The sequence below is a fragment of the Muscardinus avellanarius genome (genome assembly GCF_963383645.1).
Source record: "Muscardinus avellanarius genome assembly, chromosome: X".
NCBI classification, from domain to species: Eukaryota; Metazoa; Chordata; class Mammalia; order Rodentia; family Gliridae; genus Muscardinus; species Muscardinus avellanarius.
The window spans coordinates 43,828,541-43,841,443 of NC_137792.1; the positions used below are offsets into that span (position 1 = coordinate 43,828,541).

Here is a 12,903-nt window from a genome sequence, read left to right on the forward strand (position 1 = left end):
GTAAAGTACATGGAGCCAGGGGTTAGAGGCGAGGCAAGAGTCTCCTTCCTTTGGAGAGGTTGCAGGACTGCAGGAATGGAATCGACTCCACTGGGGAGTGTGTGGGTTGTAGTGTAGCTTGGCTAAGAGGACTGCAAAGGAGCCTGTCTGCGGAGCCTAATATGTCTCCAAGTCCCCAGAGCCCAGTGGTGGGGTGGGGGTGTGGATGGGGGGACTCCGGCAGGTGCTTGGTGAATGAGTGTCTTGTGACTGAGTTTCGGGGAGCAGAGGCAGTCCTGATAGGGTCCAGGGAAGGGTCTCTTGACATCACACTCAACAAGTGGCCAATCCGGCCCGCGCTGCTTGGCAGGCTGCTCAGCGACAGCCCGCCCGCCCGCCTGCCCGCCCGCCCGCCAGCCAGCCCGCCGGCCCACTGGTCTGCCCTGGCCACGAGAGGCTGGCTGTGGGCAGGGGCCAGGGAGGCTGAGGCTGCTGCGGCTGCTGCGGCTGCTGCTGCGGCTGCTGCTGCTGCTGCTGCGGCTGCTGCTGCTGCTGCTGCTGCTGCTGCTGCTGCTGCTGCTGCTGCTGGCGCCATGGGCCGCGTGAAGCACCGGGCGAGCGCTCTGCGGCGGCGGCGGCAGAGGCGCCGGGGACGGCGGCCCGGGGACCCTCCTGCCGCGTGCGCGGCCATCGCGGTGATGGGCGCCAGCCGCGAGCGCTGCCCACCTGTGCAGGTCGGGGTCGGGAGCCCCGCGGCGGCGGCGGTGGCGGCGGCGGCGGCGGCAGGGGTCCGGGAGCGGGCGGTGGCGCTGGGGCGCTGGCGGGGCCGGGCGAGGCGCAAGCGCCTGTGGCGGCGGCGGGTGCGGGAGGCGGTCCCCAAGCAAGTGCTGCTGCCCGCACCCCCTGCCCCGCTCGCGCGGGCCCCGCGGCCCCAGCCGCCGCCGCCGCCGCCACCACCTGCACCTGCACCTGCGCCTGCACCTGCACCCGCGCCCGGGCCCGCGCCCGTCCCGCCCGCCGCCGCCGCCGCCGCAGCCCTGCGCCCCGGGGACGGAGACGAGCTGGACCTGGGCGCGCAGCGCGAGCGCTGGGAGGCGTTCCGCCGGCGGCGCGGCCTGAGCTGCGAGGGCGCCGCCAAGTTCCTGCTGGACACCTTCGAGTTCCCGGGGCTGGTCTACCACACCGGCGGCTGCCACTGCGGCGCCGTGCGCTTCGCCGCCTGGGCGCCCGCCGACCTGCGCGTGCTGGAGTGCGGCTGCCGCCTGTGCAAGAAGAAGCAGCACCGCCACTTCCTCGTGCCCGCCGCGCGCTTCACGCTGCTGCAGGGCGCCGACAGCATGGTCACCTACCGCTCCAGCACGCACCCCGCGCTGCACAGCTTCTGCAGCAGGTGCGGCGTGCAGAGCTTCCACGCCGCGGGCTCCGACGCGCGCGTCTACGGCGTCGCCCCGCACTGCCTGGACGCGGGCACCGTGCGCAGCCAGGTCGTCGAGGAGGCCCAGGAGCCCGCCAAGGAGCACCGCGGCGACCAGGGCGAGGACGAGGACCAGGCCAGCGACACCACCGAAGAGGCCTGCCCAGCCGCCGCCTGTGCCCTGGAGAAGGAGCAGTGACTGGGGGCCCTGCGCACACACACACGCACACGCACACGCACACGCACACGCACACACCCTGAGAGCCAAAGGGAGCGTGCCCCGGCCCCATGACAGCCAGCCGGCCAGACAGCCAGCCCACCCCTGCAGTGCAGTACTTGTGAAAAAAAAATGTCTCCTGTGAAAGAGAGGCCTGTTCTTCTCTGTGGACTGCTTAAGCTGTGGCGTCCCTGCAAACCTCCCTTCCAGGTTCCCCCTACTCTGCCTCCACCGGGGAGGCCTCCTCCTCCTCCTCCTCCTCCTCCTCCTCCTCCTCCTCCTCCTCCCCCTCCTCCTCCTTTCCCGGCCACCCTCCCTCCCTCCTTCCCTCCCCTGCCAGGACTGTGCCATGGACTCCTCGTGGACTCGCTCTGCACCACCCACCCAGGACTTGAGCACACGCCTTCGCGGGCGTTCCCGGGGTCCCAGGAGAATCTTCTGGCCTTACCATCCCAAGCAAGCAGGGTCTCTACTTTCCTTCTAGTGCCAGGTCCTAGACCTCACACTTTCGCCGCCTTCTCCACCAAGGATTCGACCCCCCTCACCCCGGGTCACTTCTCGCCCCGACGAGCCCACCCCGTGTACTCTGTGTCTCTGGTGCTATCGTCGTGAGCGAGCGGGCTTGTGTTCCACTGTGGCATTCGGTGTGTGCAGGAAAGTAGTGTCCGGGTAGGACTTTCCCAGTGCGCATGCGCACCTGCGCGCCTGCCCGCGCGCCTGCGTGTACCCCCCAGGTAGAGAGAGACATTGCCCTTGTTTGCAGCAGTGCCATGCCGTGCCGTGCCGTGCCGTGCCGTGCCGTGCCGTGCCGTGGACTCAGCGCATTGTAAAATAACATGTCTCAACATGGTATCGTGTCACATATACCTCCTCCCCCTCTCCCTCCTCCTCGGTCCCATGTGGAGTCACAAGAGGTGCCTGTCCCACTGGGGTCCTTGCAGCCACTGTGCCTGACTACGAAGGGGGATGGGGGTGTGGGCGGAGACCACCACAAGGGAAAGGAGGATGCCTGCGCGCTGGGCGCCCCCTCTCATCTCTGTAACACCGGCCTTGTACGTGTGTGAAGTGTTCGGGAATTTGCCGAGACTCGGCAAACAGACAAGATGTGTTTCTATGTTGTACACGACGAATCGCCGTTACCTTAGATGTATTTCCTTGAGACCTGAAAGCTGAACCCAACCCAAGTGCTGGGTGTCTTCTCCCCTCCCAGATTGCTTGTCTGTCGGCTCTCCTCCTACTTACTGCGCACGGCCCGTGTCCCTAGAAAGAACTGGAGTGCGTCCATCTCCCCCTCGATCCTCGGACCCACCTCCTCCTCGGGTTCATGTGCAGCTTGATTCCTGCTTTGCGCTATGATATGTCAAAGGAACCGATTTCAAATAAATGTCTTCAGTGGTCTATGACTTGAATCAACGTGCCTGGATGCTCTCCACAGTGCCTGTCTCACCAGTGTTAGCCGTTCCATGGGCAGCGCTTATACTATTCCTCGAATGATTTAACGTGATTTTTCAGGCTGGAAATTAGTCGGTACTTTTTTTTTCACAGTGCGAGGGATTGAAGCCAGGAGTGTCTGAACTGTGCCCCAGCCTCCTGATTTCACCTTTCGTTGGAAACAGGGTCTGGCTGAGTGGCAGAGGGGCCAGTTTAAGTTGCTGGTGGTGGGGTAGGGGGGGGGCGAGAACCTGTCATCCTCCTGTCTCCATTTCTCAAAGACTGGGATTACAGGGGTGAGGCACCAAACCCGGCTAGTCAGTACTTTTAAATGGGAAATGGTGTGTGCGTGTGTGTGTGTGAGTGTGTGTGTGTGTATGTACATGCATGTGTGCATGTCTGTGTGTTGCCATGTATACTGTAGGGTGTGGCAATGGGGGGTTGTGGATTTTGAACCATGGGTGAGTGCACAGGTTAGATTGGGATAGGGAGCTAAAGCACCCAAGGGAAGAAATGGCACAGGTCCTTGTACACGAAAATTGCTGGGGTTGGAAAACTGCGGGGACATCAGAAGGCTGAGCCTCCTCCTGCAGGGCCTTTCCAGGCAGACTCACTAAGGTGCAGGGTACGGAGGTGTGCAAGGAAAAAGAGACAGTGATGATGCCTATGCCTGAGGGGGAAGGGTTTCCAGGCCCTACAGAAGACGCGGGGCCCTTTCCACCTCCAGAATGCCCTCGCCTGCCTGTCCTACCCACTCTTCTCTGGAAGGTCAGCGGCCCCCAAATTTTCTTCCTATTTTATGGTTCAGGTGTGGTCCTGGCCACGAAACCCAGGAGCATTCGGCCTGCGAGCTCCACCCCCAGCCCTGCTTCAGGTTGTATCTGAAAACAAAGTCTCACTCTAGATCTGTAGCGTCTCGCCAAGTTGCTGAGGTGGTCAGGCACCTGCAATCCTCAGGCCTCAGCTTCCCAAGGACTGGCATTAGAGGTGTGATCCCCCACGCCCATCTGCCCTTTTAAACTCTTGTCCTCCTCCTCCTCTTCTTCCTCCTCCTCCTCCTCCCCCCTCCTCCTCCTCCTTCCTTCTCCTCCTTTGTCTCTACCTTCTTCTTCTGTACACAGCACATCGCTTCCTGAAACCAACCTCTCGTGTACCCCATTTTAAAGCTTTCTGCGTGGATTCCTTCCATGCAAAGGAACAAGGATCGAGGTGCAGCCTTCACCCGGTTGGATCTGTGCGGCCAGAAATTCTCCGGGGCCGCCTAAATTCGGGATGAGGGCAAATGGCACCGTTTCTTACAGGTCCGGCCGCTGGGGACATTCACGAAAGAATCCAGGCTCTGCTACCTGCTGGCTGGAGCCCGCCGAAAGCCCCTTCCCTCACAGGCCTGGCAGCCACGCGTGCCCGCGTGCCGAGGGAACACCTCACCGCCAGGCCCGGCACGCCCGGTGGCTGTGAGTCAGCCTCCCTGTGCCCCTTGGCTCTTTCCTGGCATCAAGGCAGGCCTCCAGGGAGACTGAGGCTTCAGGTCGATGACTCAGACTGCGGGCACCGAGCAGCAGCGACGGACGCAGCAAACAAGAGGGTCGCTGCGCCAGTTCTGACAAGCCTCAGAGCTCCCCGTGACTCACTCCTGTCATACTCTATGGATTACAAGTGAGTCACGAGCCGTTTCAGAGCCAAGTGGGTTAATTAGAACTTGGCGGGCGGGGGAGGGCGCCGTTCACAACAGCTTGACAGATGGGAGATCTCCTGGCGGAGGCTATTCTGGAAAACACGGTTGCTGCCCTGCCATCTCCATGTGTCTCTATGCCCCCCCCCCGGGGCGGTGGCCACTCACATGGGCACCCCACCTTCTCTGTTCAAGGTACTATTGGGCAGTGAACCCAGCGGTGGCTACCTCAGAGCCATACTCGCTGCCTTCTTTGACTTTTTCTCTATGTGTGTGGGCGCAGAGGGACCGTATCCTGGGGATTGAACCCAGGGGAGTCCTTTTGCTGGGCCACACACCCAGCTCTTTTCACTTGGGGATTTCAAAGAGGGCCTGGCTAGGCTGCTGAGAGCCTCGCTGAGTGCCCAGGCCGGGCTTGAACCTTCTGTCCTCCTGTCTCAGCCTCCCCAGCCCTCACATTACAGGCATGGGCCACATCGGTGTCCGCCTTCATTTCTATGTTGACATATATAGGACCTGCTAAGTGACCAAGCGCTGGCCTCCAGCCGACCTGCTGTCCATCCTCCTGTCGCAGCTCCCCAAGCCCTGGGATTACAGCCCTGCGCCACCAACTGGGTCTGCCTTTGTTTTTGTTTTGAAACAGGGTCCCACAACGTTCATGCGCACTGGCCCAGAACCTGGGATCCTCCCGTCACAGCCTCCCCTGTATACTAGGGTGACAGCCGTGGGCCAACACGTCCGGGTGCCCCTGGCTGCGCTTTGCGCTTAACGTGTACGGCTCACGTACAATTTAGGAGTGACTTGTGCCATAAGGTAAACTATGCGTGACCGGGCCCGCTTCTCTGAGTGAGACCCGTAAATAAAATGTAGGACGGGAGGCACACAGACAATAGGGCGTGCAAGGGAAGGTGGGATTCGCCCACCAAAATCCCATGGAGCAGAACGTGGCACCGCCAATACACAAACACACACACACACACACACACACACACACACACGCCAGCATGGTAAAAACCAAATTGTGCCAATCAAAATCTGTCCCTTCTGGGGTCAGAGCAAAACGTGCATGCCTTCCTTTTTCGTGCAGACAATCTGTACCCAGTGTTCACCCTGTGGGGGACACAACTGGAGGAGCACTCTATTGGTCATAGAATATAATACGAAAGCCAAGGGGATGCACACTGTGGCCCTTGCACGTGATTCTAAAGCAGGCTATCTGAACACCAAAAATGAGAAACATGCCTGGGAGCTCTCTAATGACAACCGCAAAGATGTTCCGTTGCTGGGCGTGGTGGCGCACACTTGTAATCCCCGCGCTTGGGAGGCTGAGACAGGAGAATCGTGCAGGTTCGAAGCCAGCCTCAGCCTCTTAGTGAGGCTCTCAGCAACTTAGTGAGACCCTGTTTCCAAATAAACTATAAAATAGGTCTGGGAGTACAGCCCAGAGGTAGAAAGCCTCTGGGTTCCACCCTCAGTACCAACAGCAACAACAAAAAATGTTCCGTTATCTCACGCTCACCAGGGCCTTTTAGGACACACATTCTTTTTTTTTTTTTTGGTGGTACTGGGGTTCCTGGAAGCCCTTCTACCTCCGGGCTACACTCCCAGACGTATTTTAGTTTTTTTTTTTTTTTATTTGGAGACAGGGTCTCCTAAGCCAGCAAGGCTGGCTCCGAACCAGCGCGATCCTCCTGTCTCTGCCTCCCAAACGTGGGGATTACAAGTGTGCGCCACCACGCCCGGCTAGGGCACACATTAATAACCTGGCAGGCGGACACAGGAACCGAGGCCCTGAGAACAGAAGGACCAAGCCCCCGGATTCAAAGCGACCCGAGGGAGCCGGCAAAGCAGTACTCTGGGAGGCCGCCCACACCAGGCCTTTCGGGACTGGGGGTAACTTCTGTCTCATGTCTCTCTTTCTGCCCCAGCAGTTCTGATCCCTCTAGACACCCTTTCACGTGGATCCGGGGCTCCAAGCCTGTCATCCCCTCGCCCCACGCTCCTGGCAGGTCTGCATCCCCTGGTCCTCTCCCAGGATCCCAGTACACTCAAGGTTGACCCTAGCCTCCTTCAGATTAGTTTCCCGGGCTTTTCTAGACTGTCTCCCTGGCCACGAATGACCTGCATGTCAGTGTGGGACACTTTCCTTCTTATGAGGGAAGGTGCCTCAGAAAGAAGGCCACTGGGCTTCTGTCCCGACCCTGCCTGCCTCCTGCCTCCTGCCTCCTGCCTCCTGCCTCCTGCCTGCCAGCCACTTGTCGCTCTTTGAATCTGCACGGCCTTGACAAACCTGCACTCACCTTCTCCGCGGACCTTACCTGACCGAATGTGTGTACAGGAGTCACTGAGCCCAGCATGTAGCAACCAGCTGATGCGCACGAGAGAACTCTTTGGGTTGGTCTTCTCGTGGCAGTTACCGAGAAACTGCAAATGGAGCTCTGGTCTCCACATACAGGTCTTTAGAGCTATGGCTCTGGAAGGGTCATCCACGCTGCTTGATACTGAAACTGACAACAAAGTAATTCAGACGATGAGGCGACATCACACAGAGATGAAAAGAGGGGAGCAGACGACACGGGCCTCCAGGAGCCTCATTAAGTTTCTACTTTTCCAGTACCCCAGCGCGTCCCAATCTCTCTCCTGAGCGGCAGCGGCAGCCTCCTGCTTTGCGCACTGCCTGCCTGGGCCTTGGGAGAGCAGGAAGCCCCCCCTGGGAGCACGCTGGAGGGAGCAACAGCTCAATCAACCCGCTGGGCCCTGGATTCCTCATTTGTGACACGGGTTTCAATCCTGTCTCTTGAATGGGTGAAGAAGAAGAGTAAGAGCTCCCTGACCTGACCCGTGTGGCACAAACAGCACAGGCCCCATATCACGTTGAATATAGCTTCTGTGGCCCTGCCAAGATCTTTGGTCCGAAGGTAAGGCCTCCCCTCCTCTCTGCTGCGACTCAGAAGGACGCCAATCGAAGAGGTGCCCCGCTACCTTTCCGCTGGGCCCCCGTGCCCAGACAGCAAGGCTCGTCTCTGAAGGGCCCGAGTTCAGAGATTCCACAGTCCTCCGAATGTCTAAGGCTCGGCTCGGGCACCCTCTGAGAGTGCACCCCACCTAGGAAGCATGGGGCCCAGAGCAAAGAGACGGGTGAGCGCGACTCACAACACCATGGTCTCTGGCTGACTGACGGCGAGGAACTTTAGCTTGGCGAGGTCTGTCCTCATGGGTCAGGATGGAGCAGATGGGACCACCTCTGACCTCCTCACACGAAATGGGCGCTACGGGAGACGGCAGTAGTCGACGCAAGACCTCAGGGCCACCGAGAGACACCTTCGTCCTCGGGAGGCGGACGTTTCCCATCCACACGAGGCCCAGGGCTCAAGCCCCCTCCCACCAGACACCTCGGGCAGGATTTTCAGCTCTGTTGCAACACTGGGCATTGAACCCAAGGAGCGTCCTACCGCTGGGCCACATCCGCTGGGCCACATCCCAGGCCGATGTTATTTTGAAACAGGGTCCAAATTACCTCGCTGAGAGCCTATGCTGCTGTGCCTGGCCTCGAACCGGGGACCCTCCGGTGCTCCCCAGTCCTGGCATTACCGGCCTGCGCCACCGTCCCGGCAGGATTCCCGTCTTTCCGGTAAGGGGTTCAAGCCTCGCATCCAGGCACACCCGACCCAGGCAGGAAAAGACACGCTGCCTCTCCTCACTGTTTCCTTGGCTATTAGCCAACCTGCTCCCAGAAACAGTCTGATCCGGATTCGGTCGCCAACTCTCTTTCCCCGAGACTGCGTAAGCACTCGCTACATGTGGGAGATCTTTACCTGTAAGACAGAATTCCATCTCGAGGAGATCTGGTTCCTGGAGACTATTGGAGCCCAAAGTGGCAAATCTGTCCTCCCCCCCCCCCACCCAGAGCAACCAAAGTAGGTAGACAGTTTGGCATCCGTTGGTAAAAGTGCGGTGGGTGTCTGAGAGCAGAAATAAACACCCTGAGCTCCAGAGCCACGTGGTCTCCCTGGAACGTGGAGGACAGAGTAGCCGTACTCGGTGGACTCCGGGACAAGGAAATGCAGTCACTTAGGACAACACTTGGGGTGAATCTGCAGGATTCCGCCGGGAGGGAAGGCAGCCTGGCACAGGAACACAAACGCCACCTCCCGCACCATGGGGCATCTCAAAAGAGGCTGTGTTGGCTTCGCTTTCCCTCAGAGAACCCAAGGCGTCCGTGACAGGGTGCCACGGGAAGCGGAACCATCCTGGGGTCACGCCGTGCGTGGTTAATGGGCTGCGCCTCGGCGACTAGATGATCGCAATAGAAAAGATTAAGAGGGGAAAGACTGTCTAAACGTTCTTTTGCTCTCCTTTACTTCTAAATTTTTTAAAAATTTCAACAGCTCCTTTTGTGTTTGGTACTAACACTGGAACCCAGGGTTCTTCTACCTCGGAGCCGGTCCACCAGCCTTGTTTTAACTTTAATTTTGAATGAGGGGGCCTCACTGAGGAGCTGAGTGCTTGGCTAAGTGGATGAGGCTGGCCCCATCCCTGACATCTTCCTGCCTCAGCCCCCAAGTCCTGGGATGACAGGACTGGGCCACCGTTCCCAGCCATTAAGGCCTCCTTCTAAAGGAGCCTCGAGGATCCCCCCCACCCCCTCCAACCCCATTCCCAAATCACGCTCCCTCCCCTTCGTAGGAAGTGACTCCACCTGACCTTCTTCCTCAGGCTGCAATTAAGTTCAGCCTGCCTTCGTTGCCTCTGGGCCCCCAGCGGTCCCAGCTGATGCAGGTACCCATAAAGTAACAAGCATGATGCTTTCATTAGAGAACCCCTAGAGAAGAGACTGCTCCCAGTTCCCGCCTGGCCTCACCTCCCAGCAGGCTCGCCCTCCCTCTGTCCCTGGTGTGACTCCTGCTCCCTTTCCTCCTAGGGACACTCTGCTTCCTCTCCCCCTTCTTCTTCCCAGCAGGGGCCCGCGGTGCACTTCTCTGGCCCTGTGCGCTCACCTGCCAGGATTCCCTGGGTCCGGTTTGTGGCGTCCCCTTTCCGTACTATACCCCTGTCCCTTGGTTTAGGTCATTCAAACTCAGATAGGTGCGATGCCTCCCAAATACACCTGCACACCCTGCTGCTCCGGACCAAACTGCTGAGCGCCCCACCAAAATGTCCCGCCAAACCGCCCCCTCTCCATCCTCCATGTTTACACCGCGCGCACCCACTGAGACCTCACCTCGATGGACCGCCCTCACCTGCAACTGTGTGCGGGCCCCTGTCCTCCATTCTTCAACAAAGTACTGGGGACCAGCTCAGAAACTTCCCCTCAGGAGCTGAGCTGGAACACAGGCAACTGGTTTCCAGGAGCAGCAGGCTGCTGGGGAAACATCAAGTTTGTGGGGAGACCGACACCCTACGACTCTGGCCTTTGGCATCGACTTTGTCCAAGCCCTTAGCCGGGGTTCTGCCAGGTTACTCTCGTCCTCCAGTCACCTGGCTCTCCACTCCCTGTAGCGACCAGGCCGATTTCAAACTCGAGATCTCCTCAGAAGCCCGATCCGGGCTGCCTTCCTGCACCCGCGCCTGTCCTTCTTATCGTCCCTCCACTTGCAGCCGAACGGTCACTCTGGACGCTCAAAGATAGTCCCTCGCTGGGCACTTTGAGTGTCACCCCTGCCATCTTTTCTGACATCTTTGGTAGGAAGCGTGTGCTGTCTGTCATTATACCCCCCTCGTATTTAACCTCTCCTGCTGCGACACATCTTTTCCTTCCGTGCCAAATCGTGCTCTAGTAGCGTGGTACTTGACAGGGATCAACAGGCGTCCCAAGCTACCTTCTCTTTTCCCATGCTACCATCTGGCCAAGCCCCAGTCACCTCAGACAACTTTCAGCTGCAGGTGGTATTCCTCGGGTCTTTGTTCTCTGTCCACAGGGACCAGGGCCCTGTGCTTCCCTACTCTTCCTCTGCAGAGCTCTGTCAAGAGACGCCTGCGTCCGGGGCATGCGAGCAGGTGGGGCATTCCCTCCTCACTTGGCCTCAGGATCCAGCACTCTCTGGTTCTGAAAAGCTCTCACTCCGTCCCCAGTTTCTCATTTTCTGTGGCCCTCATTCCCAGGGGTCTGTATGCTTTGTGACTTTGTCGTGGCGTTGGCGTTCAACCCCGGCCACTTGAAGCTTACGATATGGTAACACTGCCAATCCGATTCTCTAGCTTGCCCGCACTTGGCTGGGCTTGATTTTGGAGAGCTTGGGCCAGTCGTTAGTTCAGAGACTTTTACAAACTCTTTTGAGGGAGCCTGTACTCCTCATCACGTGCACTCACTGAAGTCACCGTTTCTCTGCCTGAATTCAGCTTGTGTTTTCACAGCCATTTCTTTGAAGGAAAAACAAAAATCCTGGCAAATGAAGTGCGGCAGCCTTTGCGGATCGGCTCGCTGCCGGGCACGCGCAGCTAGGGCTCTGCCACCGTTTTTGCTGCCTGCTAGGACCCAGTCTGGATTTCAGCCAGAGGGGGTGGGGGGGGAGCTAAGGGTCTCCTCAGATCTTTCCTCCTGGGTGTTCACCTGTCGCCCCGATTCCCCCAAAACCCTGAAATCTCTGCTACCTAACCCAGAGAAGCTCTCTTGCAACCCTTTCTCTCTTTCCTTCTTTTTGTGGTACTGGGGATGGAGACCGGGGGCTATTGGACCTCTGAGCTACACCCCCAGCCCTGTTGGTTTTATTCTTCATTTTGAAACAGGGTCTCACTGAGTTGCGAAAGGCCGCACTAAGTAGCCGAGGCTGGCCCCGAACCCACATCCTCCTGTCTCAGCATCCTGAACGTTGGGATGACAAGTGCGCGCCACACGCCCCGCGCTCGCAACCACTTCTGCCGCCCAAGCTTTTGGCTGCGCTTCGTAGGTTCCATCTGCCCTCATTTGCCTCCAGCCTCTAGAGTTGGGCTGGTCGGTTTGCCCCCCTCAAGCTTTCCAGGAATTGCCCATCCCCTTTGGTCTGTTGGGAGTGAACTCCCAGTGAGGCCCCACCGAAAGTAACATCTTGCCACAGATCTTTAGAGAGCTCCCAGAGAGCACAGAATCGCGAAAACAACAGCCTCCCCCAGAGGACAAGACCTACTCTGCATTCTGCACAACCAGGTGGAGACACAGGGCTGACCTAGGCAGCTCCAGCAAGTCTGCGAGCACCTCGCGGAGCAGGAGAAATTCAAGATAGCACAGGTGGCTTTCCTACCACTTTTTTCTTCTGGATACATTTTGGGTTTGTATATTGTGTGCCATTTACCATGGTAATCAATACGTTTTTTTCAGTCCAGAATCCAGTGGTACACAAGTACATTCACATTGTTGAACATACTTCTGACCACCGCCAGTTTCCCAAACCTACTATTTTTCCGTCTCCTTTTTTTTTCTCTTTCTTTGGTGCGGTGCTGGGGATGGAACTCAGGCCCATTCTACCTCTGAGCTACACTCCCAGGCCTATATTTTATTCCTTATTTTGAAACAGGCTCTCACTGAGTTGCAGCGGGCCTCAGTACATTCCTGAGGCTGGCAGCAAACTTGCAATCCCTCTGTCTGAGCCTCCCACGCGCTGAGATTGCTAGCACGTGGGCCACCGTGCCTGGACTGCAAAACCCTTTCTTGGTAATGGGTGCTCAGTCCCCGTAGCCTCTGGTAGTCACCTCCACTCTCCCTCCGTCCCTAGGAATTTGCCTTAGTAACCCTTAGACGTGGAACCGGAAGAGTGCTCTTGTGTTACCCGCCTTGCTTCCTAAGGTCTTCCCCAAGAGGAAGCCTATGACAGTGTCTACAGAGCTGCAGCCTAGTGCCTGTACATAGCACACTTTTCCTCACCTGATCCTCTGTCTGTGGTTGTTGAGCTGGTTCGTGCTCTTGGCTCCTCTGCATCGTCTTGGATCCGCCCTTCTCGAGAGGACAAAGACCACAGGCACAGGATCCCACTCTGTGAGCAACCTGAACAGAAAACTCCTGGAGTCAGAGAGTCAGTCGTCTGGGGAAGGAGAGGAGCGTAAGTTGCCCATCAAGAGGCACAGGGTCTGCACTGTACCAGGTGAAGAAGTGCTGGTCAGGCCGGGCGTGGTGGCACAAGTTTGTAATCCCAGCATTCGGGAGGCTGAGACCGGAGGACCGTGGTTCGCAGACAGCCTCAGCTACTACTCAGTGAGGCCCTCTGCAACTTCGTGAGT

The 12,903-nt window shown here is 58.3% G+C and overlaps 2 protein-coding genes across 2 annotated transcripts in view; both read left to right on the forward strand.

Annotated features, from left to right (window-relative positions):
• GSPT2 (G1 to S phase transition 2) overlaps positions 1 to 12,903 on the forward strand; it is a gene marked incomplete at both ends in the record, with an annotated part of 310,245 nt that overhangs the window by 254,939 nt on the left and 42,403 nt on the right. The window lies entirely within an intron of this gene.
• Positions 573 to 1,592, forward strand: CENPVL1 (centromere protein V like 1; the record flags this gene model as incomplete). The annotated part of the gene is made up of 1 exon (XM_080718870.1): positions 573 to 1,592. One exon carries the CDS (start codon positions 573 to 575, stop codon positions 1,590 to 1,592), a length of 1,020 nt encoding a protein of 339 aa, XP_080574996.1.